The sequence below is a fragment of the Phoxinus phoxinus genome (assembly GCF_949152265.1).
Source record: "Phoxinus phoxinus genome assembly, chromosome: 15".
Classification (NCBI taxonomy): Eukaryota; Metazoa; Chordata; class Actinopteri; order Cypriniformes; family Leuciscidae; genus Phoxinus; species Phoxinus phoxinus.
This window is the reverse complement of record NC_136890.1, coordinates 31028490-31045791: the sequence shown is the minus strand read 5'-3', so window position 1 is coordinate 31045791 and position 17302 is coordinate 31028490. Positions and strand designations below refer to the sequence as shown.

The 17302-nt window shown below is 37.6% G+C and overlaps 1 protein-coding gene across 1 annotated transcript; it reads left to right on the top strand.

Annotated features, from left to right (window-relative positions):
• The first annotated feature begins 2401 nt into the window (after nucleotides 1-2401).
• On the top strand, nucleotides 2402-17070 carry vsig8b (V-set and immunoglobulin domain containing 8b). Its single transcript, XM_079637783.1, has 8 exons — nucleotides 2402-2519; nucleotides 3870-3973; nucleotides 8511-8680; nucleotides 10151-10352; nucleotides 12867-13016; nucleotides 13556-13678; nucleotides 15181-15319; nucleotides 16482-17070. Exons 2-8 carry the CDS (start codon nucleotides 3898-3900, stop codon nucleotides 16726-16728), a joined length of 1107 nt encoding a protein of 368 aa, XP_079493909.1. The 5' UTR covers nucleotides 2402-2519; nucleotides 3870-3897; the 3' UTR covers nucleotides 16729-17070.
• Nucleotides 17071-17302: the final 232 nt, after the last annotated feature.

Here is a 17302-nt window from a genome sequence, read left to right as displayed (position 1 = left end):
AGAGACTGAATGTGATTCAAGGCCCCGATATACTCACAGTGAAGTTCTTTTTAGTTTCTCCGCTTAGAAGTAAACAGAAGTTGGAAACATCTTTGCAGTGATATACTGCTAACGAACATCCAGACGCCATCCACACTGCTGAAAGTGACGTGTAGATGAATATGTAAATATGTGCTGCACGCTTTCCTCTCAATAGCAACATAAACGCACAACAAAAATGACAGCGGTGAGAAAACGACAGTTAAGAAAACATCTGATCATAGCGATGTGGATATAATTGCACTAGCTAATTCATCTGCATTTTGTTGACAGATGAGGTCATTAAAATTACACTAACAACATGCTAATCTATGTTAACAACATGCAAAAACATGCTAGCAACATGCTAATTCATGCTAGCAAAATGTGGTACTATACGGTTATCCGGACCATACGATGGCCTACCCCTAACCCCGCCCCTAAACCTACCCGTCACTGGGGTTTAGACCAATCAGGGATGACTATACGGGACTAAAAGATACACGTGTGGTTCGGATAACCGTATAGTTCCCAAAATGTTATATCATCAATCTGTCTAATATTTTTATCTATCTATCTATCTATCTATCTATCTATCTATCTATCTATCTATCTATCTATCTATCTGATTTATCTAACTAACACTTAAACTGAAAACCTTCAAACTTTAAACTTTTAAAACTACTTCAAACTTCCAGGCTAGGCATTTTCAAGCCAACTTAAAGTTTGTCAACAAACTTTTTTTATCTACAGTAGTTATTAATTAATGAATCCCTTCTTTAAATGAAACACTGACTTTACTGTGCAGAACAGCTCTTTCGCATTATACTGAACATTGTATAAGAATTCATTTTATGTGTCATAGAACGGAAGTGAGTCTCTCAGGAGAGCGCGTATACGTCACAACATTTTGATTTTCCCTGCTAAAACGAGTCCTTCACATAATTAGTCTACACTACAGGCTTTCATAGACAACCTAGGAAGTCGGGGAAGGTCTCTTGGTTTAAGTTTTGTCACATGCTGTTCACACATTGGCAATAAAAAGCAATTAATACATGACAATTGTATAGGGAGGGAGGGGGGAGGGGTGTTACACAATGAAAAATCTTGTTAAACAAGTCCTGTATTAGGAAAATTCAATTTAAATTCATACTCATGAACGAGACCCGCTTCCTCAATTCTGAATTGTACACACACTCACACACTTTCACACTCACCTTGTGTTTCTGTCCTCAGAGGCTCGGTGATGTTGCCAGGGTGATCATAGCAGCATTTCCACGGTTCTGTGTGTAGCTGTGGGAGTTTGAGGTGGCATTGATGATCAAAAGAGCTCTTGACTGACAGAAGACTTCATCTGAGACCGTGTACGCACATCCATCGCCTACAGTGACAGCAAAGATTGATTCTCCTTGTATTGTACATGTTTTGTAGTGATAATCAGTGTGTGAGTAATGCGAGCAAACAAGCCGATTCCCCACTGAAACAACAGTGTTTAGCTTTTTACATCAGCCTAAAAGTTGCATTTCCAAAATAAACACTACTTTAACCAACACATTGGCCTGTTGAGCTTCATACAAAATAAATGATTGAAAAATAATGTTGACACAAAAAAGATCACATTTGTCATCCAATATGCAACATACGACACACTTCACTGCAGTGGTTCTCATTCGGTTTTGCATTTTGTATTAGGACAGTGCCAACACAGTCAAAAATTGTTTATCGAATGTAAGAAAATTATCATTAAACCAAACATGAAATGCATTAATATTACCCTGAATTGCACAGGCCAAACAAAATGCTAAATGACTCACACGGCCAGGCTGAGTAAGAAAACCCACAGTTTTGTAAACCCATAGACAACAAGTGTGATGTATCAACCTAACACACAGAACAAGCACTAAAATTGAATTAGTATTAGTCATACTTCCCCAAAAAAATAGGTGTATTTTCACCAAAATACAATGTGTGAAGAAGTTCACCTTCAACACCAACAAATATGGGAATCTGCCCTTTAAAATGTAAATGTATATTTTGATATTCTAACTACGGACTTTATGGATAATTATGTTGTATTATTATTCATATTGTTTTTAATATCCAAATGAGAAGCACTGCTTTTCTGTGAACACTGTGTTTGGATCATGAAATCCTCTCGGGGACTCTTTCATTCAAAATAGCTGATTTAATCCACTTACTTTTTACATTAGATAATCCAAGGGGAATATTTAACTGGAATGAAAGCTTGGCTGCTTACACAGAGGCCATGAATCACAAATCAAACATGTCAGGTGTAAATACTATAGGCGGGTCAGTAGCAGGTTTCACTGAGTTTGTGATTCTCTGTGATTGGTGGAATGCTGCGAGGGGGCGGAGCTTAAGCAGAAACACCTGTTTACCTGCTTCAGGTGAGAGTGTGAGTTGAGGAAACCGCAAAGAAAACGAGTGATAGAACTGCAGGGTTTGTTGGATTATCCTGAAATTGGTTGTTCCGTTGAGAGGTAATTTATATTTTTTCACTGAGTTGTATTGAGTTTACATAAGATTTATGAGAAGAAGAAGAAAACAGAGCTAGTTGGTTGTGACAGGAAGAACTGTTGTTTGGACTTTGCTCTTTAAAAGATCTGTGCCTGCTCTGACCTCCATTAATTCGTTTTTCTGGCTTATTTCATTTCTTATGAGACGGAGATGATTATTGCAGACTGTCAGTAAGCAAGTGCTCAAAGAAGGCTCATCCAATCAAAAGTATACTGTATATACAGTATTTAAGCTGTATTCAGTTGAACTTGTGACTGAACTCTCTTCCTCAAAGTTGTAATAACTGTGTGTTTTATTGGCAGCTACACCGACACATGATGTGTTCCTTAAATGATTTATAGACACACTGATTACAATCACAGTTTCAGTGAGATTGTAACAAGAAACCCAATTCACTTTTTATTGTCCCCTTTTTTGTCTTTTTTATTTATTTATTTTTGATAACTCCACCTGGTGTTTCAAACATTATAATGTTTTAGTCACACTGTAGGCTACTAAATGCCTTATTTGCCATTATCTAGTGTGATTTACACAGGATATGAAAATAGCGATAGGTGAACATATCAGTCAGGATAAATCAGACAGTGTTTGAGATTTTTGAATTTGTCTGATGCCAAACTGGTTAAAAATATCCAAACACACTTTTCAATTTCCGTTTTGAAATGTTTGTTTTAAATTAAGTAAATATTGTGTATAACAATTATTAATATTGTTATTATTAAAATTGTATTTTATATGACATTACATAGCTATATATACATATATATATATATATCTTTTGGATATATATATATCCACTCTGGATAGTGGATCATATACCACTATATACCACTCCAACACTCTTAAACAGGAAGAACTAATTAAAGAGACAATAAAACACATTATTTATTTAAGTGAATAAAACATTTTGTTTTTTTTATTTCAATCTATTTATTATTTCTGAATAATACAAATAATTAATCTTGTTTATTTATTGTTTATTTGTTTGTATATACAATATCATTATAAATTGGGTTCAGTATTGGCTTTTAAAAAAAGGCTACATCTGTCAGATACAAGTCTACAGTTCCTGATTTCATTTTTCTGTGCCATATTTATTTTGTTGACATTTCTCCTTTACTACTTCAGAGTGATTAATGTTGTTGTTTTTACACCTTCGAATCGAAACTCGAGACTTTCTCATTCCAGTTGCGTTAAAATGACATTTGAATTTGCCACGACTGAGACCCTTATCAGAATCAAATGACTCACACTTGCAAATGAGGTGTCCAGTGAGCGAGCGACAATGACAGTCTGTTCTTTTTATCCCCCAGGTTTTCAGTAAAAAGTTGACATTTGGCTATGAGCAAGTTTTGGATCAACGTCCCCTTACCGCTGGCTGCATTATACATCATTGCAGCGTGTCTAAATCATGCAGGTGTGTGAAATATATTTATTTATTTATCAGTCTCTTTGAGGGTTTTCTGTGTTAAAGGTCACTTTTCTCTTCACTTTGTGTGGGCTGTATTGAGTTTCCACGGCAGTGTGACCATGTTATGCATAAATTAACCCTGCATATTAAGAAGTTGCACTGGCCTCCCACTCTGCTTTATGCAAATGCTAGCTCTGAATATTACTGGTTCTGAGATTCAGTTCAATGCACTTGCATGTGCATTTCAGACTTTTAAAAAAGCAGCAGATGTAGCGTGAACAAAACAATAGTTCATTATGTGTGAGCGCGATTTGCATCATTGTGAGTGCACTGAAATTATAGAGCATGAAAATGCATAATTCTTAACCATACATCAATGGTCTTACATGGGTTTAGCCCAGCGGTGTTGCTCAACACATTCATGCTTGGACTGTTTTTATTCCAGCTGAGAGAGGCGATCCGTAAATCACAGACACTCCCTGCATTTGTGTGAAAGTGCAATGCTACAGGAATTACATAGTTGTCTGACATGTTCTGTTGTGTTGGTGGTGCAAAAAACAAAACTAACCTGACAATCTGTAGCATTTCCCAAAAAACAAAAAAAACAAAAAAAATCATATGCCCCCAGCAAAGATTGCTCATCTGTAATCAAATCAGTTGTTTGTGAATTTGAGACACAAAGATAGTAACGGGAGCATCTGACGACAGTAAAGCACATCAGTTCACATTGCAGAGATCACCTGATTGTTGTTTCAGGACACATTCAGTTTCTGTGGACAGTAAACTGTTGTTCGGTACCATTTCTGTGACCTTCACAGCTGTGGCCTTTGTCGAAGCTTTAACAAGCACTAAATGTTATAAATTAGCATTGAGCCATGAGTATTCATTTAGTTTCCAGCATAAACATGCCTCTTCTTCACTCTTAAAAAATAAAGGTTTTATTGACATTTAGGGTTCCATGAACAACCTTTAAATGGGTGGTTGAGTATGATTTCACTTTTCTAACTTTAGTTAGTGTGTAATGTTGCTGTTTAAACATAAACAACATCTGCAAAGTTACAACGCTCAAAGTTCAAAGCAAAGGAAGATATTTGCTTTTAAAGAAAAGGACTACAACAAACGGCTGGTAGGAACTACATGACATTCCTTCCGGGCTAGTGACATCACCAACCCTAGAATATACATAAGCCCCGCCCCCAGAGCACGCAGTCCATGTTGAGAAGAGGAAGAGTTGTTGTAATTTCGAGCACATTTGTGAGTCAGCTCAAACTTTAGCATCCATCTTTTCACATGCAATAGAAAATCACTCTGTGTGCATCTCACAACAGCTCCTATACGAGCGATTTATAGATTACCATGACAGAATATGCTAATTGAAGATAGTTAACTCCACATCAGCAGCATACATTCATCAACTAACCATTCAGAGACGTCCTGTTGCTTCTACATGTTGTCACTTCTTCTTGAGTCTCTCCATCTTTGTCTGACTCCGTTTTAACATTAAAGGCAGAACAGTTTCTGTCATATTAGTGTCTGCATGAGGTGATTGCAGCTGCTAACACAAACACACACACACAGGAGCTCTTGAAACCCCGCGCTCTGCAGCAGCTCATTTGCATTTAAAGGGCCAGTCACAAAACAGTGCGTTTTTGCAAACCCTCAAAAAGTGAAAAATTTAACATGCTATATAAAAATATCTGTGGGGTATTTTGTGCTAAAACTTCACACACACACTCTGGGGACATCAGATATTTATTTTACATCTTGTGAAAAGGGCATTAAACCACCCCTTTAATATTCCTGGACCCTTTCCATTACACAAAAGGTTCTTTTTTTATGTTCTTCACACTGAGAAAAAAATAGGTTCTTTTAAGAACTGTTTACTGAAAGTTTTTTTTGGGGAACCAAAAATGCCGAAAACCCCCTTTTGAAACCTTTCTTTTTAAGATATTCTGCTTGGTCCAGTTAACGTTATGCTATTCCATCCGTAAAAAACATTTTCTAGTGATCATGGCTGAGGTAATTCATCAAATATGGGAGCAGAAAGTTATTACCATCCAAATATCCAGAAGCACCATGCAAGTGCACTTTCAGCATTTTAAAGAGCCGATGGATGGTCTCTGGATATGTGGAGTGATGCTGTACAGTCTGTATCATCCTCCACACAACCAACACTCTGAACCAACCCGCAAGATTGAAGCATGGAAATTGCACCTAGCAGATTTTCTAGCACAGACAGAATGTGCAAATAAATGGCATTATTAGCAACCGTGATTCATTATAGCAAATCCCCCTCTTGATCCCTTTTTTTAAAGTGCATATCATGGAAAACAGGATCGTTTGTGCTCTTTCGAAATAAATGGTGTCATGTCTCCTCTTCCTCAGACCAATCATTGAAATTAAGCTGCAAAAATGGTTTCATCAGAAATAGCCACAGTTATAAAGTCACAACTATGAGCACATTAACACATGAGCACATATGAAAGGGCTAATTCCTATTCAGCAACTTGGAGATAGCATTGACATGCAAAGAGGTTAGCCAATCATAACAGAGCTCATTTACATATAAAATGTGCAGTTGAAAAACTGTGAAAAGACAGTTTAATTTGAATTATGAACAAAACAGCGGCTGGTTTTGGTGCAGAAAACCTTGTTTCAGGGAGAAAATGCAACACAAAAGTGCCGTTTAATTAAATGTGCAAAAACTGATGGTCGTGGCCCAAACATGATTTGATACGTTATGTAATGAATAATTAACGAAGGGCCTTTGAATTAGGCTATTATAAAAATTAGGCACACCCAAGGCCAAGGTAGTAATGCACCTCAAAATATTCTTCAGATCATGCATTTCAAGACATTGGTCAGGTTTTTGTCCTTAAAACGCTCTTGATTTTTCAAACGATCACGTTTCTATATGAGTGTGTGTGTACTGTATGTGTTTGAGTGGGAGAGTGAGAACGAGAGCATGTGCTTTCCTTTCCATACATAATAAAATGTAATTTTGTGGACATAATTTTACGTTTTTTTATCCTTTTGTTTACTATATTTATTTGCTTGGTCAGTGTTGTTGAGGGATTTGGTTCTTTTGCTGTTGTTGTAGGCTATAGCCTGCAGACGTTTGAAATAACTGAAATCATTTGGCGCAGTGATATGGAGCTGTAATGCGGTCAAAACCTGCCTGGAACTACTTTAGCTGTGTGTTTCCCTGAAAATAAGTTTGTCAATCAATTAGATTCAAGCATTCAACTGCCCCACAGTATAAGAAAATAATAAAATGCACAAAAAAAAAATATATATATATATATATATATATAACCATAAGTAGTAAAGATAGCACTTTAAAGGTTTAGTTCACCCAAAAATTACACTCATGTCGTTCAAATCCCTTAAAGGGGTGGTATAATGCCCTTCGAATGTCCCCAGAGTGTGTATGTGAAGTTTTAGCTCGAAATACCACACAGATATTTTTAGCATGTTAAAATTGTCACTTGAGCAAAAACACAACGTATTGTGTTTGTCCCTTTAAAAGCAAACGAGCTGACACAGAGGGCGGAGCTTCAACAGCTTGTGTCCTTTTACCTCACAAACATGCACTGAAATTTTCAAAAACCGGAGTCAGACAATGATGGAGAGACTCATGAAGAAGTGACAACATGTAGAATGCAACAGGACATTTATGAATGGTTAGTTGATGAATTTAGGTAGCCTATGTGTAAGTTAACTTCTAGTCATTGATTAGCATATTCTGTCATGTCACAACGACATATTCTGTTCAATCTATAAATCGTGTTCTAAAATCAGGTTTATGTAAATTCTATGGTTGCTGATGTCACTAACCCGGGTGGAATGTCGTATAGTCCCTGCCAGCCGTTTGTTGTAGTCCGTTAAAAAAAACTATTTCTTTCAAAGCAAATATCTTCCTTTGCTTTGAACTTTGAGCGTTGTAACTTTGCAGATGTTGTTTATGCTCAAACAGCAACATTACACACTAACTAAAGTTAGAAAAGTGAAATCATAATCAATCACCCCTTTTAAGACTTTCATTCATCTTCAGAACACAAATGAAGATCTTTTTGATGAAATCTGATAGATTTCTGCCCCTCCATTGACCGCTACGCAACTACCACTTTAAAGTTCAAACGTTTCAAAAAGTTTGAATTGAGCGGTTTAGTCCAAATTTTCTGAAGAGATTCAATTGCTTTATGATGAACAGATTAATTTAGGCTTTTAGTGATCTAGTCTCATATGGATTAGTTTTGCGATCTGAACTTTTTGAAGCATCAAAGTGATAGTTGCGTAGCTATCAATGGAGGAACAGAAAGCTCTCAGATTTCATCAAAAAGATATTCATTTGTGTTCCGTAGATTTGGATTCGGGTTTGGATGTCATAAGGGCGAGTAATTAATGACAGAATGATCATGTTTGGGTGATCGAACCATTTAAACAAACTAGTTGAGAACCAAACGAAATTGGACAAGACAGGTGTTTGTAAAATGAATGGTCATTAATTCATTATTCTGTATCTCTCTCTGTGAACCTTTAGCTCTTACGTGGGCTATAAAGGTGAGTTCCACTGGACCACAGACAATCAAGAAAGCCCAGGGGGAGACTCTTACTTTGGGCTGCACGTACACCATGGACACCGCAGATGTCGGAGAGCTGGACATTGAGTGGACACTCGTCAGTCAAGACATGACCCAGAAAGATGAGCTGGTGAGAGGGCACTGAGATTACAAAAGGGAGATTAAAGTGGTCGTGACATGGATATTTTTATTGAATATGTTCCTTGAGGTTCACTTATAGTGTTCATAAAGTATTTTGCATGGACATTTTATTTTTATTTTTTTTCTCTGTCTGAAATTATAAAAAAAATTAAGATGTGTAAACAGCCATTTTTATGATTGGCTAACTTCATTGTATAGGAGAATCAATGCCCACTCGCAATAGCACACGAGTAAGGGCATGTTTACACGACAATGATGTACTGAAAGCGGAAAAGTTTTTACTTTGTGTCTTTTGTGTAGCCTACAGGTGACGACATTGTCAAACCGATCCCTGTTCACACAGATCCGTGAAAATGACTAAAATCTCTGTATTCTGCTGCCAGGCCAGTAGTTGGCGATGTCACTTTGTAAAGAAAAACTGCGCCTTTAGACTGAACGTGTAATACGCATGCGCATGATGTCACCGTTTTTACAAATTCACATTTTTGTAGTTTACACAGAGACAATAACAGTATCGTTTTCAAAAAAACGTGCACTTTGAAACCTGTTTTCAAAAGGATCCCCAAAACGCCGTCGTCGTGTAAATGAACAGCCGAAACGCAAAAGCATTTTGAAACTGTTTACCTTAAAGGGACCTCCAAAAGCTCAAGGAAAATTTGACTTCTCACGTTAAAGCACGTTCTCATCTTGTATTGATGCTCAGGCTGTTTATTAGCATCTTTAAGAAAAATAAACAATTTAAATAGTTCTGTCTCCTTTCGAAAGCATCTGAATTAAGTATAAAGGTAATTTACTTAGCTTGTCACAATTTGTCATTGTGGTTTAGTTTAACTGGAGTACGAAAATATCTCACATTTAAATTTAAATAAAAAAAATATTTAAAACTACATGGACAGTTTATAAAGACACACAACAACAACAAATATTAATATATATAATTCTTTTGGAAGATTATTTGACTGTTTTACGAGAAAATAGTATTTTAGTTTTTCTCCTTCAAAATATCATGTTTATCTTGCTGTTTCTTTGTAATTGTGAAATGTATTACAATTTCCGCATGAAAATTGTTTCTAGCCCCATTTTTTTTTCCCGGAGTACAACACTGAGACTACTGAAGGAATAAAGGTGATTTTAAAACTGCAAAGAATGCATGCCGTGCAGCTTTTCTTGACGTAACATCTGGTGTTTCTGATAAGACAAGAATGTAAGAATGTTTCCTCAGCTCCAAGGAGATCACAGTCTACACCTGATCAATCGTATATCATCTTGATGGATTTTGTAATTTCCTCCCATTTCTCCCTCGTCCAAACTACTTAACCTCATGCTTTCCAGGGATGTGTGTGGAGATTTGGAGAAATCCGTGTGTAATGTGCATTAGCGGCTCCGTGTTAATGACGGCAGGTGGTTAGACCTGTTATATTAGATAAGGCTCACTGAGCTGGGTTTCTCTCTCTGACAGATCTTATCCTACACCGGAGGGAAACTGCATGAGCTAGGAAACGCAGACCTGATGAGTCGCTTGAAGTTTGTTGGTGACCCGAACGTTGGCGACGCCACGATCACCTTCTCCACCCTCAAGGTCTCGGACACGGCCACGTACCAGTGCAAAGTGAAGAAGACACCCGGATTCGACTCCATGAAAGTCACTTTAGTGGTGCTGGGTGAGGACGAGCACATTCTCTGTCTCTGCTGACCTGCTCTGGCGCTCTTGTCAAGCTGCTGTGTTTCTGTTGTACCGGTTCTCTCCACCCCAGCGTGCCCCTTTCATCCAGTCGTTCAGGATGGCATGACTGGAATGGCAGGTGGGGTGAATGCTCTTTGTTCACGCCTGCCTTCTGTTTTCCTCTGTTAACCTCAGGCCAACCCCGACACCTTGTCTGTCGAGAGCCTCAATGATTTCCACTTTCTTGGAAAACTCCAGTTCAGTGCTGTGATCCTTTAAAGGACAAGTTCGGTATTTTACACTTAAAGCCCTGTTTACAGATCGTATCTGATGAAATAGAACGGTTAAGATTAAACTTTGGACACATGCTCCTGTCCCGAGAATTTTAGGTTTATTTAGCTTTCCCCCCCCCACCCCCACAATGGTTGTCTATGTGCACTGGCAGATTCCTTCCTAAAACACATTAAACTTTCGTTTACAAAGACGTGAAACTCACCGAGTGGTCAGGGGTGTTCACTGATATGATCCCAAAAAAAATCGCTGAAAAAGATGCTTTCCAACAGGTTTTATCGTAGTGTTTGTCCACCTCCATTGACTTGTATTGAATGTGCTGTGTGAGGTACGATATTCCTCCGCCGCTTCTTCTTCTGCTTCTTCTGTGTATTCAATGAAATGCCAGCGGTTTGCTTGCAATTGGCAAAGGTGCATTATCGCCACCAACTGGTGTCTATTATTCAAGCTCTCAACGGAAGAATCTGGGTGTGACGCGTTTGGCAAAATAGGTCCACAAACGCTAAATAAACCTAAAATTCTCGGGACAGGAGCATGTGTCCAAATTTTAAACTTAACCGTTCTATTTCATCAGATACGGTCTGTAAACAGGGCTTTAAGTGTAAAATACCGAACTTGTCCTTTAAGGGTCCTGTGTAATTACAGTTTAGGACTTGAGGCTGATTCTATTTTATTTCAAAATGTTTGTGTTATTTTTTGCAGCTTTTACCATTTTCAGTTGAGAGATTTATCATTTATATTTATTTTTTAATTATAGTATATTTTGTACTATAGTGCTATTGGGGCTTCTTTAGTGTTCAAATCTGAAATGAAAAATAATTCATGATTCTTTTTTTGGAGCCATGTAAATGTATTTACTCAAGTTTCTGCTTTATTTATTCCAGTGAACAAAAATTACTTTTAGTTTTCGTTTATAATAATAACAACCCTACATAGAGCCCATGTTATTTCAGTATCATTGAGATACTTCATATTAATATTTTGAAATCGTTTTTATTTACATATTATCAATTTTCATTTAAAAGTTTTAGTAATTTTGTTGTGTGCTCACCTTAAATGAATGAATGTTTCGCCAATCATTATTACATATTTGGGTCTTTAGCGACCCGGATCTATACTACCTAACACAGATTAATCTCTAACTGCTGCAATAATATAAAACTCGGTACTATACGGTTATCCGGACCATACGATGGTCTACCCCTAAAACTACCCGTCACTGGGGTTAAAACCAATCATACGATGGCCTACCCCTAACCCCGCCCCTAAACCTACCCGTCACTGGGGTTAAGACCAATCATACGATGGCCTACCCCTAACCCCGCCCCTAAACCTACCCGTCACTGGGGTTAAGACCAATCATACGATGGCCTACCCCTAACCCCGCCCCTAAACCTACCCGTCACTGGGGTTAAGACCAATCATACGATGGCCTACCCCTAACCCCTTTTAGATGTTGTAGAAATGTTGTAGAAATTAGAAATGTTGCCTTGGCTACCAGGTGAGAAAAAAGTAACAAATATTATTTTACGAAAGTTATTATTTTAGTTAACTATAATAACATGACAACAGATATATGTCAAGGGCTGGACAATATATAAAATATTATATTTGTATATATATTTGTAATTTTGCTGCTGTCGTAAAAATTTGGCATGATTGTGAATTCATTTTTATCTGGCCATTAAATTTTCTAAACAGCGTGACACTAATTTCACAATGTCAACATGAAATTGGACTCCCAACCCATTTTACTTCCTTAAATATGATGCCTTTCTGTGTGAAACCGGATATTCAATGAGGAAAACATTTATAGGACTTGATTTTATCTAGGAGGAATAAATTAGATTGTGAAAAGCTGGTGTTGCACACCTGAAAGTGAGGTAGTTTTGTGGAGGATTACCAGTTATCCAAACCAAATTTCTTTCTTTTCAACTGCTATTTAAATATATGTATACACATCATTTGTATTCATTTTTAATCAAATTGGCTACAATGTCTGATCACTGTCAAAAAAGTATTTGATATATATACAGTATGTAAAGTAATTAAAAATATCAACATGCATTATTATTATTATTATATTAATTAACTCTATATTGCCCAGGCCTAGTGCAATCATTACTGACGTTGCAGGCTCATAACAGATCAGTTTGTTCCATGCATCAGCCATGTGATTTTGTCCATGACCTCTGATTGTTTTTCTTTTGGTTTCTGTCAGTACGACCTTCGCCCCCTAAATGCTGGCTGAAAGGCAGCGAGGAGAAGGGCGGAACCGTTTCGCTCCACTGCTCAACCGCCCAGGGTTCATCACCTCTGAAATATACATGGATCAAAGAAAGTGGAAACATGCCACCAACCGCAACACAGAGTGAGTGAGTGTGTGTGTGTGAGAGAGTGAGTGTGTGAGAGAGTGAGAGTGAGAGTGAGAGTGTGTGTGTGTGTGTGTGTGTGTGTGTGTGTGTGTGTGTGTGAGTGTGTGAGTGAGTGAGTGAGTGAGTGAGTGTGAGTGAGTGAGTGAGTGAGTGAGTGAGTGTGCGTGTGTGTGTGTGCGTGAGTGAGTGAGTGAGTGAGTGAGAGTGAGTGAGTGAGTGAGTGAGTGAGTGAGTGAGTGAGTGAGTGAGTGAGTGAGTGAGTGAGTGAGTGAGTGAGTGAGTGAGTGACCAGCGCTGAACGCGGGTCTAGCGCTACACTAGCGGATAGTTGAAGCGAAAGCTTAAGATTTGGTAGCGCTTGAAGGACCTGTAGCTTCAGGCCTGTGTGTCGTAACGCCAGCTGCTGTATGAAAACAAAAACATTGTTTGAGCCTCATAGCAACCAAACGAGTTTTACTGTGTGCACTCTGCCGTGAACGCCGCTGCCGGGCCTTTCGCAATGCCTGCTCATTCTGAATGACTCTTTTGTTTAAAGATTCCCTGACCGGAGAGCTGCTCATCTCCAACCACAGCGAGAGCTACACGGGGAAGTACTTCTGTGAGGTCAGCAATGAAGTAGGAGCGGAGCGATGCACATACTCCCTTCAAGCATATAACCGTAAGTATGGGTGGATCCACAACGTATTTGCACATGAAAGACACACTTGACGTCTCAATGTCAACAACATGTCAGTGTTGAGTATTGAGTGCCATACACTGTATCTGAGAGAAACAGACATTTCACAAAATTATTCATTATCATAGAGAAGTAAACCTGCAGTTACTCTGCAAGGACACCTGTGTGAAGCTGAGAACTTTTTGTGATGTTTTTGAGTCTCACCAAGGCTGCATTTGATCAAAATTTCAGTAATAATATGAAATATTATTGCAGTTTAAAAAACTGTTTTCTTTTTAAATACATTTTAAAATGTATTTTATTCCTGTGATCAAAGCTGAATTTTCTGCATCATTACTCCAGTCTTCAGTGTCACATGATCCTTCAGAAATCATTCTAATATGCTGATTTGCTGCTTAAGAAACATTTCTTCTTATTATTATCAATGTTGAAAACAGTTGTGCTTCTTAATATTTTTGTGGAACCCCCATGATACACTACTATACAAAGGTTTTGGGCAATTAAGGTTTTTTTTTTTTAAGAGAGAGAGAGAAGAAATTAATACTTTTATTCAACAAGGATGCATTAAATTGATTAAGAGTAACTTTTAAGATATTTGTAATGTTACACAAGATTCCTATTTCAAATAAATGCTGTTCATTGAACTTTCTATTCATCAAAAATCCTGAAAGAAAATGTAACATGGTTTCCCCAAAAATATTAAGCAGCACAAAATATTTTCAGCATTGATAATAATAATTAAAAAAATATTATTAATAATTGAGCAGCAAATCAGCATATTAGAATTATTTCTGAAGGATCATGTGACTAAAGACTGAGTAATGATGCTGAAAATTCAGCTTTGATCACAGGAATAAATGACATCTTAATATATATATATTCAAATGGAAAACAATTGTTTTAAATTGTAATATTTCACAATACTGCTATATTAAATTTTTTGATTAAATAAATGCAGCCTTGGTGAGCAGAAGAGACTTCTTTCAAAAACATTAAAACTGGTATTGTGGTACGTGAAAAAAGAAATGGCTTAAAACGTGAAGTTAGTTAATTGAAAAGTTCCTGAGGCTTTTGAGACCTTTTTAATCTATTTCTTCAAGTAGCTTAAGTGTCATAAATACTTGAATGCACGTTATTTGCACACAAAAAGTGTATTTATGCTTATTGAACCAATGGAGAAATCCAGTCATTTTCCAGTGTGTTCAGCACATTTCTGTTCAAGGTTCATATATTATACTGAGGGCAACTGCAGTAGCATGTCTGTTTATGAAGGCCATTATGCAGCATGTGTCCTTCAACAAAATATGTAAGACTCACTCAACATGTGCATATTATTTTGATTAACCCATTTATTCTCCAGATGATTTTGTAAGGCAATTGAAGCCTCAGCAGCACTGTCAGATGAATTGTTTCTCAGTTTAAGACTCGAGTGAGCCATTTCTGCACATAATCTATTGGCTTTTATCTGAATCTTTTATCCCTAGCAACCAATAAAGTGGGAGTGATTGTGGGAGCTGTGATTGGTGCTTTGCTGCTGCTGCTCCTCCTCCTTTTGCTGATCTGGCTCCTGATTTGCTGTTGCAACAAGCGGCGCTATCAAAAAGAGGTAGCCAATGAGATCAGGTAAGATGTTGCTTGTTTATATATTTAAAAACAATTGGAATGTTGATGAACCAGAAGTATAGCGACATTCCTCCGTATTATGACTTACATCCGAGTGAAACGGATTATCAAAAAGGAAAACGTGTAGGACGGGGACTTGGTTTCTATGCGTCAGTTGTTGATTGGATGTGAAAATGGAGGTAGATAAACGCGAGTTTAAGTGGACTAAATGACTGGAGAAGTCCTGCATACATCATCAGAGAGAAGTCGTTTACACCGAAAGGTCCAGTTATGACATTGAAAAAAAAAAAAAAAAAAAAAAAAAGTATTTAGGCATGAATCGTTTTAAATAAGATATATTACATGCTTTTGGAAAATAGATAGGGGTGAATTTTCAATTTGTGCCGACTTTAAAGTTAAAATCCCAAAGACGTACATTAAAAGGAGATTCAGGAATGTCAGTGAAACTTGAAGTTGGACTCCTTTGACTTGAGCCAGTGTGCAAGCACTAATAAACACATTACACAACTACATTAGCAACCACCCACAACATAAACTATTGTTTTTCTTCCTTCTAATAATGTGACACTTAATTATCAAATGTGAAAATCCATTCTTGCTCAAAAAAACTGAGTGGTTTGAATGGGAATGGTGGCTCTGGTGGTAAAGAGGTGTGTTCACGCTATTTCGGAATTACTGTAATTGAGTTTCCAACTTGTAAAAAGCGTTCATGTCCTCGTAGAACTCGTAATTACAAATTGTATCTTGACCGCTGTACCACCTGACCTGCCGTTGATAATGTTGCCATAGAAATGCATCCAAGAACAGCTCATTATGTGAACAGCTCCAAGTAGAACGTCACGAGTTGTCGTCTTATTACGGTTATAACGAGAGGGTGTGTGAATGCAGCATGTCTCAACACTGGTGTACTGTCTCACACTACACCAGCGGAAGTAGCCTACATACTTTTAGCTCATCGTTAAAGAATGTCTCACAACAAACCTCATGGGAAAATACCTGGCTGACAAGTCACCAATACTGGCACAGTGTTATTCATCAACTGCAACCACACCCAAAAATAGGCCTACCTAACTGGACTGGCCCCAAATATGTACAGTATGTGTCCTTTATATATATTATAAATAAATGTGGCTAACACCATGTGACATTGTTCCTTTCTCAGGGAGGACACCGCAGCTCCAGAGAGTCGCCCGGGAAGCCGTAACTCCAGCTTCCGTTCTGTAAAGGATTACCGCGTCCACCCCGGGATATACTACAACTCCGTACAGAAAGCCGACGTCACGCGGGTCGGGTCCGGTCACAGCAGCGCCCACACTGAACGCAGCAGAGTCCAAAGGGAAGCCAGCATGCCTGCGTCTGACCACAGGCCTCAGCGCACGTATGACAGCAAATACGGATACCCCGTATAACGTCCTGCCAGGGGACACTGCGCCCAAAAGATTTAAAGACATTAACACTGCACAGAAAAATATTCTCCTCAGGATAGAGATCTAATAATATATGTGTATAGTTGCGTTGTTGTATTTTTGTAAGATTGTTTTATAAGTATTTACATAGTCGTTTTGGTGAAATGTGGTCAAAATGCTAACGGTAATTTACATACATTAAACTAACAAACCTTTTTGTTATTATAATAAATTCTTAAAGTTTTATACATTTTTGATTAATGAATTAGCCTATAAATAGTTATTTAAAAAAATCATATGTAATATATAAACAATTATAATTACTGAATAAATCATGCACCCTGACCCATATGCAAATTACTTGATGAATTTCCCTATCATCAGAGTAGTTTCAAAGATCGGATTGCACAGAATTTAGTTTGTTTGGTTGGTTTTTTGGGTTCAAAAAGATCTAAAGCATCTGAGCTGTGACACATGGGGGATAAATCTGTTCTTGTTGGAGTGATATAAGCCCCTCAAGTCAATTTTATTTATAACGCTTCTCACAATGGACAATATTTCAAACAAAGCATCTTTA

What these genes read in the sequence shown, in the direction of transcription:
- vsig8b (XM_079637783.1), top strand. Translation starts at nt 3,898, where the DNA reads ATGAGCAAGTTTTGGATCAACGTCCCCTTACCGCTGGCTGCATTATAC. An exon ending in AGTCACTTTAGTGGTGCTGG is followed by an intron (nt 10,353 to 12,866) that starts GTGAGGACGAGC and finishes GGTTTCTGTCAG; the next exon opens with TACGACCTTCGCCCCCTAAA. An exon ending in GCCACCAACCGCAACACAGA is followed by an intron (nt 13,017 to 13,555) that starts GTGAGTGAGTGT and finishes TTTTGTTTAAAG; the next exon opens with ATTCCCTGACCGGAGAGCTG.